This window comes from Salvia splendens, chromosome 14 (assembly GCF_004379255.2).
Source record: "Salvia splendens isolate huo1 chromosome 14, SspV2, whole genome shotgun sequence".
Lineage (NCBI taxonomy): Eukaryota > Viridiplantae > Streptophyta > Magnoliopsida > Lamiales > Lamiaceae > Salvia > Salvia splendens.
Genome location: NC_056045.1, coordinates 6,405,432 through 6,426,023, shown reverse-complemented (window position 1 = coordinate 6,426,023; position 20,592 = coordinate 6,405,432). Strand labels below are relative to the sequence as shown.

General features: G+C 36.4%; 2 protein-coding genes and 1 long non-coding RNA gene across 3 annotated transcripts; 1 reads left to right on the top strand and 2 right to left on the bottom strand.

Moving 5' to 3' along the window:
• Positions 1-8,030: 8,030 nt before the first annotated feature.
• On the bottom strand, positions 8,031-9,710 carry LOC121765138. The gene is made up of 4 exons (XR_006042737.1): positions 9,627-9,710; positions 9,473-9,539; positions 8,608-8,674; positions 8,031-8,148 (listed from the first exon to the last, which is right to left on the bottom strand). It is a non-coding gene; the product is annotated as an uncharacterized LOC121765138 (long non-coding RNA).
• A 1,966-nt stretch (positions 9,711-11,676) lies between these two features.
• LOC121766073 lies at positions 11,677-14,395 on the top strand. Its single transcript, XM_042162407.1, has 5 exons — positions 11,677-12,064; positions 12,466-12,643; positions 12,777-13,158; positions 13,300-13,368; positions 13,665-14,395. Exons 1-5 carry the CDS (start codon positions 11,966-11,968, stop codon positions 14,146-14,148), a joined length of 1,212 nt encoding a protein of 403 aa, XP_042018341.1. The 5' UTR covers positions 11,677-11,965; the 3' UTR covers positions 14,149-14,395.
• An 864-nt stretch (positions 14,396-15,259) lies between these two features.
• On the bottom strand, positions 15,260-20,577 carry LOC121763860 (elongation factor Tu, mitochondrial-like). The gene is made up of 12 exons (XM_042159949.1): positions 20,295-20,577; positions 19,986-20,061; positions 19,770-19,862; positions 19,601-19,675; positions 18,469-18,573; positions 18,296-18,386; positions 17,763-17,968; positions 17,431-17,514; positions 16,625-16,687; positions 16,487-16,549; positions 15,671-15,911; positions 15,260-15,512 (listed from the first exon to the last, which is right to left on the bottom strand). The coding sequence occupies exons 1-12, from the start codon at positions 20,474-20,476 to the stop codon at positions 15,442-15,444; spliced, it is 1,350 nt and encodes a 449-aa protein (XP_042015883.1). The 5' UTR covers positions 20,477-20,577; the 3' UTR covers positions 15,260-15,441.
• Between the last annotated feature and the right edge of the window lie 15 nt (positions 20,578-20,592).

Below are 20,592 nucleotides of genomic sequence, written 5' to 3'. Positions count from 1 at the left end.
AATAATTTTATGTGCCTTTCTCAAGTGCACTTATACATATTCCTCTATCAAAATCCAATATTCTTGATCCTTCTGAATTTCTATTAATTAAAAGTAGAATACTTATTAGCAATATATAAAGTTTTAATCATGTCGATATGATTTCAAAAATTTTAATTTTATAATCCCAATTTAACTTGGTATTATCCTTGTTATATAATTTATGATGTAAATGTATGTATGACCATCATTTTCTCACCACAATGACTAATTGGAAATTAGTCCTTATGACAAAATAAAACTGAATGATTGCATCCTTTGTTTTATAGTCATAAATTTCAAGAGTTCATTATCTAACCATTGTTGTGACCTCTAAAAATACTTTCTTTGGAAATCCAAAAGTATTTCTAATTTTTAATAGTTAACTTGAAAATGCCTTTTAATGTTATTAGAGTTTTGAAAGTTGTGCAAATTACCACTCCTTTCATTATAGGGTGTGAGCCCTTTCAACTTTATCGAACATTACCTTAATTCCATTTATGAATATTCTATGAGACAAAATTTAGCTCCCACTTTTAAAAGTAGAAAAATAGAAGTCTCAATATTCTTTAAGCTATTAAAACAATTTAAACAGTGTCTGGAGTTAAATTCATCCTAGTTTAATAAAATGAGTTATAAAGCTATTATTAAACACTTAGGCAATGTTTGGTTGGCGAGAAAGTAAAGTTGGCAAGGAAAATGATTCATGGAAAATGAATCCCGGGAATATGTTTTCTAATAACTTTACTTTCCCGTGTTTGGAAAATATCCAGATTTGAAAGTATATATTTGATTTAAACACTAAACTAAAAATATACTTATCATTTTTATTTATAAAAAATAATAATACATATTATTTAATAAATTATTAATTACAAATGATAATAATTATATTATTTTATTTATTATTACGATGGATAGTTTAAATATGGATTATACATCACAATATATAATAACATAATAATAAATAAGATTATTATTATTATTATTATTATTATTATTATTATTATTATTATTATTATTATTATTATTATTATTATCATCATCATTATATTTACTTAATTTTTAATTGAATAAATTTTATAATTTAAAATTTTACTACAATTTTATTGTTAATTACTAATTTATAAATTAATAATTATTATATTATTATATAATCATAATTATATTTAATTATTTAATAAATTATTATTATTATAATAATGAAAATAAAAATAAATATTAATAATATAGTTATAATTATGATAATTTGAATTATAGTTATTTATTATCCTGAAATTAAGTATGGTTTATACTTTTAAATTATTTTTAAAATATTGTAATAAATAATAACAATAATAATGATGATGATGATGATGATAATAATAATAATAATAATAATAATAATAATAATAATAATAATAATAATAATAACAATAATAATAATAATAATAATAATAATAAACTGTACTATATTGCATTAAATATGTAAGAATCCTAAAACTGGGAAAAAGAATACCTAAGAAAAGTTAGGATTCAGAATCCTGGAAAGTTGTACTAACTTTCCTTGTTTCATGATTTTGATTACTTTCTCAGTTTGATTAAAAACGGAAACAAACACATGAATTTAAAATTTAAGGAATCATATTACTTTCCCAGATAGAATCCTAGCAACCAAGCATGGCCTTAGAATTTAATCGTTCCTTAAGAAAAGCTCCCACTATTTTAATTATCATTTTCACAACAAAATAAATAAAACATCAACTGTTCAAATAGTTAACTCTTGGCTTGGAACATTAAAATAAATTTAATGTGCACACTATATTTACTATACAAGAATTTCTAGTATTTATATCAAATATTTATCTTGTGACTAGTTGAATTAATTCACTTGTCTTTTAATCAATTATTGTGATTATTTTTCTTATATCTTTATTTGAACAAACGCGATCGTAAGATCATTTTATTTTGCTTTGAATCCATTTCGAACATAAATGTTCTATTGATTCATTGACAAATTAATGGTTCAAAAACTTAATAATTAAAGAAACTTAATAATCAACACAACTAGAAGTGAAACTTCTTAATAATTGAATTAACAAGTATAACCACAAGTAAATATTTTGATATTAAACCTCGTTTTATTTGATGTCATAATTAATCGGATAATCAAAATTCATTTTTCTAATAATGCAAGCATTATAAAACGATATTGATAATCAAAAACGACAATTGATAATCTAGGAATATAATTCACATCAACAATCCCATATGATATAAAAAACAAACAATATATAAATATCAAAACCTAAATTCAACAGTTGTAAATAAAGCAAAAATAAATTTCTTCTGACTTGAACATGGTCATCTCAAAGACCACCCATTTTTTCTCATCTTTGCTTGAGCACTTACAAGCTTGTTATAAAGCTCAAGAATTGAAATCGTTTTGTCGCTAAACAAAATTTCATCTCTGACTTCATTAAAGCTATCTAGAAGCCCATCAAGGATCATTATCTGTCGGGTTTCTGGGCCAATTTGCCTCCCCCCCGATAAGAGAAGTTCATCAAAATAGCCATGCTTGACTAGGACGTAATTGCCCACGTCTTGGCCATCTTTCAGTACCTCATTCCTCAAATACTTCACAGCAAGTCCAGCTCTTGCCTTGGAGGACACTTCTTCAAACCACTTAGGTTTGTTGATCAATGGTCTATTGGGTTCGTCAAACCTCTCAAGGGCATTGCCAATAGTGGCCAACAGAAACCCCTTGAGATGACAATCCGCGGTATGCCACCGAGCGTGCAATTCCTTGTCCTCATCTTGTAGATGGAATGTAGGAGGACAGTCCTCATTGAGAACCAACTTCAAGTAATTGACCAAGAGGTCAACATGAAGTCTATTTTTCCATCCCTTATATAATTCAGAATCATGTTTCCTCGAATTAAGTATCGCATGATAATATCCAAAGTAGTAATCATCTTTCGTTCAAGCTGAGAATAAACACCAATAATATAAACATATAAAATTTCATGGAATTGCAAATAACCACAAATCAATTCATCCATTTTACATCCACAAAAATCAAGCACAAACGTTCTTCAATGAGGAAGCCGTGTCATATTCATGCAAGAAATTCATTAGTTTTACTGGCCACAATATCGACAGATAGTCCAGAGACCATAAGAATGGCATGGCTGACTAATATATTGCTAAAGCGTTTTAACCATAAATTTAAGCACTAAGGGTTCATCACTTGTGCGTGAACTTCTCTAAAGAAAGGTCGAACCGGACAAGCACCTCCTCCTATAGCTCCCTCTAAGCATTATTAAAATACAAGTCCTTATAATTTCGCAGCAATATTGCTCCGGTAAAGACCAGTGGCGATATTACTGAAAAACTAATTTTACGATTTTAATAACCTTTATCTAGAGAAATCTAAACATACAAACTAGTAATGTTCTTTCCTTAAAGACAGGCCGGTCACTACTTCGTACTTAGATCAATTTTATGGAGGCCATATACAAACATGTTGTAATTGTCGCTTCATATGTTATAATGATGTTCTCTAAATGAAATAAAATTCACATTCATTAAAGATTAAACAAAAAATTTCAACTTAAACAAATAATTAAGGATTTTAATAGCAAAATTAATACTCTATGAATTTCTGCCTTTCAATTTGATGTTGTCTAGATGAAACAAATTCACCTTCGTCAAAATTAAAGATAAAATTCAAATTTTAAACTAGGAATTGAATTCAAATTAAAATCCAATTAATCATTTCAAGCTTTAAAATATAGGATTTTAGTAGTATGTCAATGTTAAATGAATTTCTCATTTCTTTAATTAAATTGACGTTATCTAGATGAAACAAAATTCACCTTACATCAAATTAAAGAATAAATTCAAATTTTAAACTAGGAATTGGATTCCAATTAAAATCCATCCAATTATTAAATATGTAATTTTTGAAATGTGAGGTTTCAAACAATTGAAAAACTTATGTCTTTTCCTTAGGTATATTTCTAGGAAATAATTTCAGAACACACCAATTAAAATAAAGACAATTTCAATTAAACCTTAAAATAAAACATGAAAGCACATTGATAGAATATTCTTTAAAATTCCATCCTTTTATGGAAATGCCAAAAAAATTAGATCAATCAAATATTGAATTTCCTTATGTTAATTATCATGATATTATCTGGATGGAAAGACTCCATCAAAATCAACTAATTAACAAATTAAATCAATTATTGACCTACTTATTCCAATTGACAATTTTTAAAGAAGGCAACATAATCTCTTTAAATTAGAATCTTGATTAAATAAATTATTCATTCTAATTTACCACAAGTTATATAATTATTCTATGTTTAGGATTTCAAACCAAAATTATAAATTACTTGTGCATCAAGAAACGAAACGAAAACACGAAAAACGAAACAACGAGACGACGAAAACCGCGGCCCAAACCCTAGCTAGGGTTTCGGGCGCCGTCAACTGCTGGGGCCGCCGCCGCAGCCCCTTGCCGCCGCCTCTGGATGCCGGGAGCTGCTCCACCGTTGACCGGCGTATGGAGTCGCGGAACGCCACCGCCTGGAACCGCCGCGAGGGGCCGCTGCAACGACGTCGGAGGCCCACGACGCCAGATCCACCGAAGCAGATTCGACGCGCCTCCAGCGCCGCCGCCTTGTTGAGCCATCACCTGCAGCGCCGTCTAGAGCCATCCTCGGCGACGGTAAGCCGCTGCAGCAGCCGCTGGAGGCCCACGCCGTCGGATCTTATCAAGGCAGATCCGACGCGCCGCCGACAGCGCCGTAAAGGGTTATGAAAATGACAAGAAAGGATGAATTTTTTACTGTGGAGCTACAGATACCATGACACCCAATAAAGATGATTTTGTTAGTTTTAGTGATATTACTAAGACCTACATTCAGACTGCAAGTGGGGAACTTATTACTGTGACCGGGGCTGGAACTATTGAAATATCCCCAACATTGAGATTGTCTTTATGTTCCCACGTTATCCCAGAGATTGATGTCTATAAGTCATGTGACAAAAGAATTGAATTGCACTCTGCTGATGCATCCCGACTTTTGTATTCTGTAGGATATTCGGACGAGGAGGATACTTGGGCGTGGCACTGAGAACCAAAGACTCTACTACGTGGATTAGATAGCTCAACAAGACAGTGTGATGTTGGCTCACGATTCCACAAAATGGGAAATTTGGCTCTGGCACCAACGACTAGGACACCCTTCCCCGGTTATTTCAATTTATTGTTTCCTAAACTTTCTATCCTGAATGATTTTTCTTGTGAGACTTGTGTTTTGGCCAAGAGCCACAGACAATCGTTTAAATCTAAAAATACTTGTATGGATTCTGTTTTTCCCTTGTTCATGCTGATGTGTGGGGTCCTGCACCTGTTGTGGGTGTGAATGGCTTTAGATATTTTGTGATATTTGTAGACGATTTCTCTAGAATGACATGGGTATATTTTTTGAAACATAAATTGGAGGTATTTGATAAGTTTATAATTTTCTTCACCCTAGTCCAAACCCAATACCAAACCACCATAAAAACCTTACGATCTGATAATGGAAGAGAATTTGTGAACCAAAAAATGACAGACTTTTTTACAGAAAAATGCCTTCTTCATCAAACCACTTGCCCATATACACCTGAACAAAACGGGGTGGCCGAAAGAAAAAATAGGACCATCCTCGAAATGACCCGAGCCCTGATAATTGAATCCAAAGGTCCAATCTCATTCTGGCCAGAAGCTATTGCTACCTCCATCTATCTTATAAACAGACTACCTACAAAAATCCTAAACAAAAACACCCCTCTCGATACCTTATCCAAATTCACCAAAATCCCTAACCATCTCAACCTTCAACCCAAGGTCTTTGGATGTACTGTGTATGTCCATATTCCGAAACATGAACGATCTAAACTTTCACCTTGCGCTACCAAATGTGTCTTTGTGGGGTGCGGGCTAAACCAAAAAGGATATAGATGCTATGACCCGATCACCAAAAAAATAACAACCACAATGAACTGCAATTTTTTGGAAACTGAATTCTACTACCACACCCACCTTAGTAGTCAGGGGAAGAGTGAATTAGGCCAAACTGAGGACTATATAAGTTGGTTTGTGTCTCGGCCAAATTTCCCCAATGAGGACTCAACAAAACCGATTAGCACTACCGCCGAGCATGTCACTTCCGCAGCAGAGTCGCCTCAACCGCCCCTAAGTATTCCTCCTCAACCGGCATCCGAGGTAATTCCTGATGACCCACATAAGTTATTATTTCTACTGATCCTGTTGTCACAGAGACTACTGCAATAGATGAAAGTACATGTCGATATTTCCTTCCTTTTAGGAGCACCCAAGGAGTTCTGCCGAAACGATACTCCCCAGAGAAGATCGGAAAGAAAAGTCAATATGCAGTAGCCAATTTCGTGAAGGGGAACTTGACCAAGATGGCAAAAGCTTTTGAGGCTACCCTCTATGAGGAGGAGGAAATTCCATACACTGCTGAGGAAGCTTGGAAAGTCAAACACTGGAGAGATGCAATGTTAGTCGAGATGGATGCCCTCTTGAAGAATAAAACTTGGGAAGTCAGCAAACTGCCCAAAAGAGCTACAACAGTGGGATGTAGATGGGTGTTCACCATCAAGAGGAGACCCGATGGATCGATTGATCGTTACAAGGCCAGATTGGTAGCAAAAGGGTATACCCAAACTTATGGCGTCGACTATGCTGAAATTTTTCACCCGTCGCCAAGATCAATACAATAAAGGTACTATTCTCAATTTCTGCTAATAGGGACTGACCATTGCATCAATTTGATGTAACAAATGCATTCTTACATGGAGAATTGACTAAGCCCGTTTATATGGAGCCTCTACCTGGATTTACTGGAGACTTTCAGAATGGAGATGTATGTAAACTGAAGAAGACATTATACGGTCTGAAACAATCTCCCAGAGCCTGGTTTGGGAGGTTCACTAAAGTGATGAAGAAATATGAGTATCGTCAAAGCAATTCAGATTACACTCTCTTTCTCAAGAAAAGGAATGGTAAAATAACATGTCTTATTATTTATGTAGATGATATGATCAATACTGGGGATGACGAGGAGGAGATCAGCCGATTGAGACAGAATCTGTTCAAGGAATTTGAAATAAAAGATCTGGGGTCACTGAAGTACTTCTTGGGGATAGAAATACTGAGATCAAAGCAGGGGATTTTTATTAACTAAAGGAAGTACGTACTTGACATACTTGCAGAAACTGGGATGATAGATTGCACACCAGCAGACACTCCGATGGTTCAGAATCACGGATTGCAAATCCGCGAAGGAGCTAAACGTGCCGATCGAGGAAGATACCAACGATTAGTAGGAAAACTGATTTATCTATCTCATACTAGGCCAGATCTTGCCTATGCCGTGAGAGTAGTAAGTCAGTTCATGCATGCATCTCAAGAAGATCATTGGGAGACAGTCTTGAGAATAGTCCACAGCATGATACTTTACTTTTGTAGGAGGCAATCTTGTAACGTGGAGAAGTAAGAAGCAGAAAGTGGTAGCACTTTCAAATGCTGAAGCAGAATTTCGAGGGATAAAGAGTGGACTGACAGAAGTATTGTGGCTTAAGAGACTCATAACAGAGCTGGATCTCAAATCACCTCAACCGTGTCGACTTTTGAGTGATAATAAAGCAGCTATCAGCATCTCGGAGAACCCTGTGCAACATGATCGGACCAAGCATGTGGAGGTCGATTGACATTTCATAAAGGATACACTTGAGGCAAAAATCGTGGAGTTACCCTATGTGTCACGACCACATTTCCCTAGTGTTAGTGAGCGCAGTTATAACGTGACTAAATAAGCTTAAAATAAAGGGATAAACATAAGGAATAAGTCAAACTCAAAGCATTAATTCCGAAGGCGAAGGTGGTAGACAATAAAAATGAAATCATAGTATAATAATCGGGTTCAGAACTCCTAGTACATAGTCCTATTGCAGCGGAAGAGTCTAAGACAAAGTAGCATGTGTGAAGATACACTACTTTGGACTACCTATTGCTACTTATTAAAAAAACCATTACCCAACACCTTTGCCTCCTCGTACACGCTCAACCTGCACGTTAGAAAAGAAACATGCAGGGCTGAGTACTTAATATACTCACTGGACATGGTGCCAAAATATAAGTTGCATTTAAATTTGTCAGCCACAGTTGAGTGAACATGAGTTTTTTTATTTAAAAGGCCCGAGTCACTAAATTTCCTTTAATTTCATAAAATTGATTGCACAATCACATAAACATAGATATTATATCTGAACGTATGTGAACCGGGAATGTGGCCACATTCCACGAAGGTCACTAGACCGGCCAACTCAAAAGCTAGCTCACGATCCCCATATGTGTACACTAGTCAGAGTAGGGTTTGCGGCCCTACTGGAACCCGAATTTAATTTAACATGATTGGCATAGCCAAGCAGATAGGTAATTGTGAAAACCAAAACATGGCATGACAAACATATTTAGGAAAGATTCACACATTCGTACTAAAATCACGTTTTGAAAAGAATGCCCACCTCAAAAGATATTTCCTTAGCCGAAGGTTTTCCTTGATTTGGTCTTAAACGACGCGCGAAGACGCCCCTTTAGAGTTAATAATAACACTTAATTAGACTTAAAGGGGTTAAGAAGACATAAACGTGAATGCATTCCTATTTGCGTGATCCCTTTTATCCTTTTTTTTCTTTTTTCATGGGAGAGTCTTTTAGCATTAATTTAATCGAGCGATTTAATTTATTTGGAGGTTTACAAAATATTCGAGCATTAGCTAAAGTCCGGGGAGTAAATTTATCATCGCGAAAATAATTAGCGGAGCCCCAATTATTTGATCGGGCAACAAAGAAGAGTTCATGAATTAATTAGGCACTGTAGGCCCAAGTTATAATTCAATTTGTGGTCCAAACCTTTAACTAACTTTCCTGGCCCAACACAAACTAAAAAAAAATAAAAGTGACCCAACCCCATAAATGAATTTCTTATGAGGACAGCCCACTCTTCAAATTACTTCCTAGTCCAAAAGTTAATTGGGAGGCCCAAACTTAAATTAATTTGGAGAGGCCCAATCCTGTAATACTCCCATTCCCGCCGCCTCCCTCATTCTCAAAACATCTCCCAAACATAAATCCCCAAATTGAAAAGGCCTACTATTTCGTTTCAGAAAAGAGTAAATGGGCATGCTTGGGCAGATTGTGATTTAAGTCCTCTTTTTTTACAGCAGGAACATGAAAAGGGGGAAAAAGTGTGATTACTGATATCATTTAGGACTTAGCATGCTATTTGAGACTTCTAAGTTTTTGGTGCTACTGTATGATTGTGTTGTGCAGTGGCTACTATGCTCCTATGTGTTCATGTAGAATTGAAAGATATGGTGGAAGGTTTTACCTGATGAGGGGATGAATTCGAAAAAAAACTCTTGCTGCCTAGAGCTTGGAACTCTCTTACTTACTTCCTGATTCCTTGTTGAAAAGTTGGGGGAAAAGGTGAGCTTGCTGCTCTTGCATAAAGTATTTGTGAAGAGGGGAGAAGATGGTGTTACCTATGGGGAGTAGGAACTGCTCTTGCTGTCACTTACGGTTATACTCCAAGCCTTCTAACTTTCTCTAACTTTGCTGGATATTTGGGGTGTGTGGGAGGGGGTCCGAAGGTGGTATGGAGGGGGGTCTTTATAGGAGGACTTAGGTGTACCTTGATGAATTAAAAGGGATTGATTTCCCATTTTGTTTTCTATATGCAGCATATCTCCCTTTCTATTTTAGCTTGGAATTTAAAGGATTTCTCATTTACTCCTTTTGGTTGATTGTGTAGGTTGTGAATCGGTGGTATGCAGGGGCTGTTGTGAGGAGAGGTGGCAAGTTTGACTTGCCTTCTTTGGCAACTCCTTAGAGCATCTCCAATGGCGGCGTCGGCACCGGTACGCCGATTTTTCACGGACGCTGGTGCTGACGCCGAACCATTGCAGCCGGCGTCGGCGAAATCGGCGTGCCCACGCCGATTCTTGGGCTGACGCTGATTCTCACGCCGATCCGCACGGAGCCATTGTAGGCCCCGGATCGGCGTCATACCGGCTTCAGATTTTTAATTTTTTTAAAAATTATGTAATTTTTTTAAATGTACTTTTTAATTTAAATGAAAATAGTATATTTTCGCGTATATGTGTCGTATATTTAATTCCGTATTTTGTCCGATTGTTAATTGTTTGTTTTTCATAATTGAGTGATGTGGCTGGGCTATTGCATGTCCAGTTGCTTGTCCAGTTGCATGTCCAGATGATGTGGCAAGAGGATTTTAGTGCCGATGATGTGGCAGTGGCAAGGCTATGAGAGGACTATTGCATGTCCAGAACCACTGGAGATGCTCTTAGTCCCTTATTGGAAAGGAGGTGTTGTTTCTTCTCTCCTAGAGAAGTCTCTTTATTTCTCTTGTTCTCTAGTCATTTAAATTTGTTTTGTCTTGCAGGTAGGGGAAGAACTTGGCTGTCCCGCTGCTGTCCGCGACGTGGGCCTGCTGTCCTGGGCCGCGGTGGTGCGAGTTGGGCTCGGGAGAAAAAGAGGCCCAAAGTTGTGCATAAGATTTTTAGCTTCCTAGTCCTTTGGCCCATTCATGAAGAATAGTATTCCACATTTTTTTCCCTTTCCGTTCATAAGTCACATGTGAAACGATCATATAGATTAATGTATCTTGTTTTTGAGCACTTTTAGTTCGGGATACAAATCATCGTTTTCCTTTCACTATGTCTATTTTATTTCCTAAACATTCATTAAATTGTTTTAGTTCATTCGATTATTTCTTTAACTTTTGGTTTTGCGAACTAGCAACATTAAGTTTTAAATAAGGGCAACGAGTTCCATTTAAAACAACGAGACAAGAGAGCGACAAATCTCTAGTTCGACAATAAACATAACAGATACTAGGGCTTTTAAAAGAGCGGCTATTACACTATGTCAAGTCAGAAGATCAATTGACAGGCATCTTGACAAAGACAGTGAATTCTCAATCTTTCTGACAAGTATTGGACAAGTTAAGCATCGGCAACCCCGTTACTTAACTTGAGGGGGAGTATTGGAAGGAAGATTCCCACAAATCAAGAATTGATATCCTGCAAACAAGGATTGATATTGTAATTAGTATTTTATTTTAATACCTTGTATAGAATATTAGGCTAGCATGATTAGAGCTTATCATACATATGTTGGATGGTCTCCTAGCCTATAAAGAGACGTGAAATTCTTCTTCAAAGATCAACCTAATATAATGAATATCATTCCAGAAACCATATAGTCTTTTAACAGATATCAATAATAGTTCTTCGTTTATCTCGTGCTAATTCAAATTCTCGATCTATTTAATAGAGAAAAAACATCTTACCAACTAAAACCGGTTTCATTGCCGTCCACTTCAAAAACTTATTCACTTTTAACTTCCTTCAAAATTTATAGCTCTTGCTGAATTTAACTATATTTCAAAATATACATCCTTCTTATATTGATTTTGTACAATTGAGAATTGACCGGTCCAAATAATAAAACAATTTTTATTTATGTGCAATAAAATCAAATTAGTTAGGAAGATTTACGGCTGGGGGCGGAAGAATCCAAACATGAATTGAAGACTACGACAGAGCTTTGTCCGAATTCGGAATCCCAAAGCAAGCTCACACCACAAACTGCAATTAATCACACAAAATCGCAAAATCTAATTTCGTGTGATCAGCAGCTCCAAATCTAAAGAGGGCCTCGGTGTCGGAATAAAAATCAGGGCGAAATTAGAGGTGCAGCGGAGGATAAGCCAAAAACAAGATGACACCCTTATAACATGTTACACCAATCTTGATTATCCGTTTTCTTGAGAGAGAGAGAGAGAGAGAGAGATAGAGATATGGTGGAGCTGTGTTTGATGGCTTCGCATGGCTGCTACCCTCCTCACGGATTTGGGGCTGCTTTCCATCAAGAACTTTCTTTCAGCAGGGCTTCTGATGTGAGGATTTTATCTCTATATCCCTTTTCTTTTCTTACTGTGTTTAAAGATTGGATTTTGATCGTGATGATTGTTTTTTTTGTTAATTTTGGTGTTCCTTTGCCTTGCATGGAGTAATTTTTATATGTTTTTAGCTTAATCATGATGTGTATTAAGCCTCAATTGCTTTCTTGCTTCGAAGTGTGTGTGTTGCACATAATGAGCAAAAATACTGATATTATATTGTGTTTTTTGGGTATGTATGTGACTATGTCTCTGCCCTTAGGGATGTTTAGGTTCTTCTTCTAGCTATGTTCGTTTATGTCTTGGCATCTGGTTGTCCTCATTTGCTTGTGTTTCATCGATTCCTTTTTCAGGTGTCGAGTGCTTGCTTATGACTTGTGGTGTACTGTATGTTGCAGGAATTTCATCATTTTATCCCTTATAACGGATCAAGACAAGACCTTGTTGATCCCCTTTCGTTCAGTCTAAGTAGGCTGCAAAAGGAGGAGTGGAGATCCCCTAGTGGATTCTTGGATTCCAACCACTCGTTCAGATTTGACTTGACGTGTAGGAGGCCTGCGGTCGTTGATTTTCATGGTTCGTATATCTTAAATGTGTTTGCAACTGCATCGTATGAATATACAAGAATGATAGTATAATTTAGACTTGGTTTTTGATGGTGTTGAAATAAATATAATACTGATTTGCTCTTTGTTTTTTTTTAAGACAGACACCAGTCTTGATTCTGTGCTTTTTGGCTTTGGGATTGTCGAACGATGTGCAAGGCAAGAGAAGATGTTGAAGCTGTTTACGTGTGGATCGATTGAAGATGAAGATCCGTTGCTGGATTTGCCGATGCTCTATGATTTAACGGGATCTCAGTCACCTATTGCGGATCTGCCTCTGCTTAGATACGAAGGCCAACCTATGCAGAATCTTGTATACCCAACTAAGGAACTTTATTTCAAGGAACCGTCGTTGGACTTTGTTGATGATAGAAGCTATACCAGCACTGAAATGGCTGATATGCTTGCGATCATCTCCGACATTCATTCACTCAAGAACACGAATAAGTCCAGTAGACAGACGATGCTGGTCCCTTATTTTGAAAGGTATTCAGTCCGAGACTTGCTGTCTTTCGACTAAGACTGTCGCCTCTCAGGATTCAAACATTGTTATTGTTTATTTTCGTAAGATATTGTCCCGTGCAGTTAAATTTTTTGTGAATCTCACGAGTGTTTCTTCTTGAACAGGCGAAGAAAAGCAAGTGCTGGTACTAAAGCATCAAAAGTCGCAACTGAGAAAGTTAGGTCTCCCAAGAGGTAATAACGCGCTTGCATTCAATTAGTCGAGATCTTTAAGCATCAATGTTGCTCTACTGATTCAATAAATTTTGTTTCACTAATGCGAATAATTTAATGACTTACACGACATCGTATACAAACAGATGCTAGCAAGTCGCAATGATTTACTATCTCGTTTCGAAGCAATATTTTGGTAGTTTTGCTTTTCAAGAAATGATATATAAGATAGGTCATGACGAGCATGCTTCTTGTTCGGCTCATTGATGACTGATATGCAAAATTGCTCGTTGCTCATGTAAGCTCGACTTTTGCAGCCATGACAAAGTGAAGGAAAAGACACCACGGAAGAAGAAGACGACGAGGGATGCCTACAGCAACAGCTCCCTTCATGCTTGCGAAAGTCTTCTATCCATAATAATGGACAGGAAGCAGCCTGGTGGAAACTCAATCCTCTCGTTGAAGAAATCCGGTCCCCAGCTGTCTCGACTTCTTACCCAGTTCTCAGCCAGCATTGCCGGGACAGGTATTGCTGTCGTCTTATCCGTTCTCTGCAGAGTGGCCTGCAACCGGCTGCCCTTGTGTGCGTCCAAGATTTTGAGCACCGGGTTGGGCTTAGGTCTCGTCTGGCTATCTTGGGCCGTCAACAGGCTGAGGGATACGGTTGTCTCTATCAGCAAAACCTCTGGCAAAGGTGATGGCAGAGAAGAAGAGATGGTGAGTGTTTTGGACAGGAACTTGAAAGACATCTACTTCAGGGCGATCGCGTTGGTGGCCGTTGTCGCTCTCAAGGCAGTGTAGCCCTGCTTCAGAGAAAGGAGGTATGTAGCTTCTGCTGCATAGATTTCAATCATCATAAGCTCAAGTGGGAGCTAATTGGATGACAACATTCTACTACACAGCATTCTTAAATGTATAAATTTTGGTCCAAAGATGAATGCATCTTACTCAAAAACAATTAATGGTCACAAATCGTAATATTTGCGGTTTCAAAACCACTGACGGGTGTGAATGAATTTTGAGGACCACACTTATTTTCATCTAAAAAGGGGGTAATAGTGGTCATTTCTTATTATGCAATTTTATATACTACTCCCTTCACTCTGCGAGAGTGGAGATGTTTCTTTTCGACACGTGATTTAAAAAAAATTGTGTTCGGTGAGAGAATAAAGTAGGAAATGAAAAAGATAGAGGGATAAATATAGAATAAAGTAAGAGAACGTAAAGTAATTGAGAATAAATGTGTTAAACTTTAGTTAAAAAGAGAAATAACTATATTATAATGAAACGTAATAAAATGATAAAATGACGCCACTAATATAAAACGGAGGAGTACTTGATTTCTATATTCTTCTATGTAAAAGTTACTATACATGATGTAAATTTTCAAACGTTAGCATTGGCATGATAGAACATACTACTTATTTTAATTTATCACAAAAAAAGCCGCATTTTATATTTTGAAAAAAATTCTAACTATCACAATTAATATATAAAAAAATATTTTCTCTCACACTGATATTTTTATACATTGTATTGACTTTAATATTTAAATGTCAACACAAATATGTGTTGACGTTTTAATGTGATCGTGTTGACATTTTTAATACACTACGTTGATAAATTAACAAGTTAGCAATTTAATAAAAGTTAGCATTATAACGCACCCTAATACACAATAACTCCTAAAATCTTTTGCTATCTGGCAAAGACCGTAACAGGCTAACAGCCTATATAGTTAAGCAGGCCCGTTACAGTTCAACCACGAATGGAACGAAACCCTGACCAGTACCCGTTGTCGATTCCAGCTACTATTCCTCAGCACGAATGATCGCATAATCAAAACTCGACGAGGAAGATGCCATACACATTTCACTGTTTATTTTTGTAATAATCGGGCAAAGCAAATCAGTTAGTAAGTTAACAACGCAGAGCAAAATTATTTATTAATGTTACAGGTGATATTTTAGAAAAATACACGATTGAAACTTTATGGACAAAGCGAGTCAATACAACAATATGTGCTCAACGCAGCAGCTTGCAAAGAAAAAAATTGCAGCGTAAATTAAAACGTCCTGACGCTTATAAACTGTATCAGCTCATAACTTTTGAAACAACTCCGGCACCAACAGTTCGGCCACCTTCCCTCAGGGCGAATCTTTGTCCTGCCATCACATCAACAAAAGGATATGATGAACCGATGAACAAGATCATATTGGGCCAAAGGTAAACGAAATTCAAACAAATTCGGGATAGGAGCAACTGCTACAGGAAATAAATATCAATGGTTTCGTAAAACATGGATGATAATACAATATCATACCTGCTTCGAGAGGAACTGGGTAGATAAGCTCAAAGACAGCAGTTACATTGTCCCCAGGCATAACCATCTTTACATTTTCGGGCAACTCGACTGTACCAGTGACATCAGCTGTTCTCAAGTAGAATTGAGGTTTGTAATTTGAGAAGAAAGCAGTGTGGCGACCTCCTTCCTCTTTTGTGAGGACATAAATCTCTGCCTCGAATCTTGTGTACGTTTTAATGGTATTTGGTTTTGCAATTACCTAAACAAAAGATCCACAAAATATATGAATCAAAGATATAGCGGGTTACCATAGGCAGGAGTTATTAATGTGTTCAAAGGCGATTAAGTATTAGTATCAACTTTAGTATGCACGAAAGATGGGATGTGTCTAGTTTATGGCTATGCAAATATCGACTTGGGTTCTATCTCAGTTGGGTCATGGGTGCTAAGATATCTGATACATGGATAATAAAGTACAATGGGCCCAGTACTCCCACAGTGGAATGGTGAACTACAATTTGGGTTAAATGAAGGACATTAGCATAAGACAGAGCACTAGTGTGGGTCATGGTCAAGTTTATTTTAATGAGCATGGTAGGCGGTCATATATATAAAAGCCAATGTTATATAAGCAGATTAGGTGAATCCAAAATTTTAACAATTTCTAGTATTAAACTATCTATCAATTCACCAAACAAAATCCAAGATTGGGAACTCTGAACTAAACGTCCACACCCTTATATTCAAGTGCCTTAGTGTTGGAAAAAATGAAATGGTGAAGTTTGAAGTGAAAGTAATGTATGACAAACACAATTTCCCATGAGTGGTACTAACCATCCCTCTTTGGACATCATCACGTTTCAAGCCTCGTAGAAGCAGACCTACATTGTCACCAGCCTAGCAAAAGGTAAATTTTGTCAACACATGCCACATAGCAATACAAGGCCAAAAGCAAACAACGGTAATCCTTACCTGGCCATAATCCAAAGTCTTCTTGAACATCTCCACACCAGTTACTGTAGTTTTAAGTTTGTTCTATAGCAAAGAGAGGTTTGTCATAATGATCCAGTGGGGTGTGTTAAAATGCTAACTTTTCTTAAATTGCTAACCCATCAACGTAGTGTATTAAAAATGTCAACACAGTCAACACATATTTGTGTTGACATTTTAATAAACTGTGTTGACATTTAAATATCAATGTCAACATAATGTATTAAAATATTAATTTAATATTATGTTGACATTTCAGTATTATCGTGTTGACAACACAACTATTTTGACAAAAAATAAAGAAGATCATGAATTTAGATGTAGTGAGAAAACGACATTAGTATAATAAGATTGAAAAAATCCCAATTAAGAGTAGTATGTAATACTCTCTCCGTCCCACAATAACGGTCACATTTTGCCATTTTGGTTCATCCCACAATAAGAGTCACATTTCACTTTTACCATAAATGGTAAGTAGGTCTCACGTTCCATTAACTCACTTCCCTTACATTTTATTATAAAACTAATATAAAAAAGTGGCCCCATATTCCACTAACTTTTCTAACCCACTATCCTTTACATTTCTTAAAACCCGTACCCATACCAAATGTGACTCCTATTATGAGACGGAGGGAGTAATATTTAAGTAGTTAGAAAGAAAAAAAAAAGACAGGACATCAAGAAGCAAAAATTTCAGGAACAAAGTTTCAGCAGTCTGGTGTAGTTAGTATGACAAGTAATTAGGACAGAGAGAAAGAGGGAGCATCCACACAAATCTGATTGCTCACCTGAGACAGCCCTAAAATTTCCACTTCCTCCCCAGGTTTGATTACACCCTGTTCCACACGGCCAGTTGCAACAGTTCCACGCCCCTTTGATATGCCAAGGTGAAAATATCAAAGATTACAAAAGGTTCAAAGGAAGTAGCAGTTTTTTAAAGAAAACTTTGCACTTTAAAGTTAACAAGATCTCATGATTATCTAATAAGACAACATTTTAAGTTTTCAACAATGACCCACCACATGTTTAATTAATCGATTATAAATGCATCTAATAAAACATTATAGGAAATTTTGATTAGAAATGGTTTGGCATAGAAAGGTTGAAGAATGCTTAGTACCTGAATGGTAAAAACATCTTCAACTGGCATCAAGAAAGATTTATCAAGTTGGCGTACAGGATCAGGGATGTACGAATCTACAGCATCCATTAACTTTAAAATAGCCTTTTTCCCAATTTCTTCATTTTTACCCTCCAACGCAGACAAAGCTGATCCTCGGACAATGGGAATGTCATCCCCGGGGAACTTGTAAAAGCTAAGCAATTCTGCGAATATTATTAGGTAATGTCAAAAAATAGTACTCCCTCCGTTCCCTCATAGTTGAGTCATTTTTCCATTTTGGGAAGTTCCCTCATAGTTGAATCATTTCCATATATGGTAACACTTTTCTCACTCTTACTTTACTCTCTTACTTTATTATCCCCACTTTATTCACTTTCTACTTTATTCTCTTACTTTTTTATCTCTCTAATTAACACACAAACATCCCTTTCTTAAACTCCGTGCAAAAAAATACCGCCTCAACTATGAGAGAACGGAGGGAGTATCTTTACAAAAGAATACAATAATTCATTTTCTGAATTCTGACTTACCACGTAGTTCCATTTCCACAAGTTCCAGCAGTTCTGGGTCATCAACGGCATCAACCTTATTCAGGAAGCATACAAGCGATGGCACACCAACCTGCAGTAGTGTAAAGTTTGAAATTACAAAACAAGCAGCAAATAGTAAGGTTTATTTTTGCATTTCATGTTCAAAATCAAACCTGGCGAGCAAGCAGAATGTGTTCTTTAGTTTGTGGCATTGGTCCATCTGGTGCAGATACAACAAGAATACCACCATCCATTTGAGCAGCTCCAGTAATCATATTCTGATTATTTTTAGAGAATGATGAGCACCAAAAATAACATGATTAAGACAGACGATACAAAACAATTACCCAGAAATTCATTTCAAGTTTGCCCTTGCATAGACAAACACTACTAATTATTGGGTTTAGCACTTAAAACATTTTCAATTTCATTAATAATCCAAATTTCACAAGCAGCATACCTTTGGGAGCTATTTGTGATTTCCATACAATTGCTTTGTCTACATTTTACTAGCATTTACTTTAGTCAAAAATATTTTTTTATGAATTTAAATGTCAAAGTCACATCACATAAAGAATCTATTTACATTTTCAACTTTTATATGGGTGAAAATAAAGAAAATGATTTTTTGCAACAAGCTAATATAATAAGCCCACTAACCACAAACCTAAATAATTCACGAACGTTGGAGCACAAAAAGGACATCATTCAATAACTGTTGCATCTCCTATAGTCAATTATAATGCTCATAACAATTAGACATCATGCGAGTTATCACTTGATTGTGCTAACACAACTAAAATAGACCTTTTCATCATTAGATATCCAATAAAAGAGGGATGGTTCAAATAGGTTTAAAATTGATATAAGGAAACCCCTGAGCGCATTATACTGGATATGTTCGTTTCTAAAATCTTTTCTAATAGCAAGTCACAGACTACGTAACACAAACCATTAGTCAAGCACCTGAGATAAAGCTCAAACTAAATTACTCAATGAGTACAACAAGAATCTCCACAATTTTCGTAGCAAGTAAATAGTTTCTTCATCACAATATTTTCCTTTTTTTTGGGGGGGGGGGGGGAGAAAATCAAGGAAGCAAACAAAGCCAAATCTCCATGGAAAAAGTGTAGCTTGTACGCATACCTAAGGACGTTTCTCTAAAAGCTTATAGATAAAATAGCTATAATCCAAGCATTATCTCCAGAGAGCATATACATACAAGTTAAAGATGGCCAAATAACCAGAAAAGATAAATAACAAAAATTTTCAAATAACAGCATAAGTTAGTTTTTTATATCTCACTTTAACATAATCAGCATGCCCTGGGCAATCTACATGAGCATAATGCCTCTTTACAGTCTCATACTCGACATGGGCCTGCAACAATAACATACACATTAAGTGAATAGAGTTACACTTGTAACTGAACGTCAGCAGAAAAGCAAACATTAAACAGCAAATAAGAGCCCACCGTAGCAATTGTAATCCCTCTCTTCTTCTCTTCAGGGGCTTTATCAATTTCATCGAAGGCAATAGCTTTCGCCTTCCCTTCTTCTGCTAAGACCTTTATACACATAAAGCAAATGAATTTCAACAGACATGAGAACTACACAAGCTATCTGAGTTTTTTTTAATTACTATTGAACACGATTAAAGGTTATATTCCCCTATCCTTTTCACACACTACCTTGGTAATAGCCGCAGTTAAGGTGGTCTTTCCATGGTCAACATGCCCAATGGTTCCCACATTTACATGAGGTTTTCTGCCATCAACAATCAAATGAACAAAAATTTTACGATCTCAATATCCAGCCTTCTACTCCCAATACAGATCAGATGCTCATAATCAAATCTCCATCCTTAGATTACATCACCAGGATAAAATTCTATAACAACCACAAGTTATTTGAATATGAAATGTTCCTTCACATCACACCGAAATGCTAATAGCAGAAAAGGGGGAAACATATGCAAATAGAAGGTAAAACATAATTACGTTCGGGTAAAGGTGGCCATGGATCTCCACCACGGATTGAGCATCTGATGAGAACCTATCGGCGATTCGGAAACGGGGAACGGCGCGGCGAGGGCGGATCCTCGGCAGCATGATGAGTAAATTTGAGGAGAGAGCGTGAACAGTCGCTTCGAATTTAAGTTCCTGACCGCCACCGAGGCCATTTGCTGCAGTAGCTGAGTGAAGCAGCGATGTAGAGAGATGAGAGAGAAAGAGGTAAGACTTTGAGGAAGATGAAGAAGAACAAAGGTTTTTGGATGTCAGGGTTTTAGAAATTAGC

Bases quoted from the DNA above. Each gene is read 5' to 3' on its own strand.
- LOC121766073 (XM_042162407.1), top strand. From the start codon at position 11,966: ATGGTGGAGCTGTGTTTGATGGCTTCGCATGGCTGCTACCCTCCTCAC. The intron at 13,159-13,299 runs GTATTCAGTCCG...CTTCTTGAACAG, and splicing joins CTGGTCCCTTATTTTGAAAG to GCGAAGAAAAGCAAGTGCTG. The intron at 13,369-13,664 runs GTAATAACGCGC...CGACTTTTGCAG, and splicing joins AAAGTTAGGTCTCCCAAGAG to CCATGACAAAGTGAAGGAAA.
- LOC121763860 (XM_042159949.1), bottom strand. From the start codon at position 20,476: ATGGCCTCGGTGGCGGTCAGGAACTTAAATTCGAAGCGACTGTTCACG. The intron at 19,863-19,985 runs GTAGTGTGTGAA...ATGTGTATAAAG, and splicing joins TAACTGCGGCTATTACCAAG to GTCTTAGCAGAAGAAGGGAA. The intron at 15,513-15,670 runs GTATGATATTGT...ATGTGATGGCAG, and splicing joins CCCAGTTCCTCTCGAAGCAG to GACAAAGATTCGCCCTGAGG.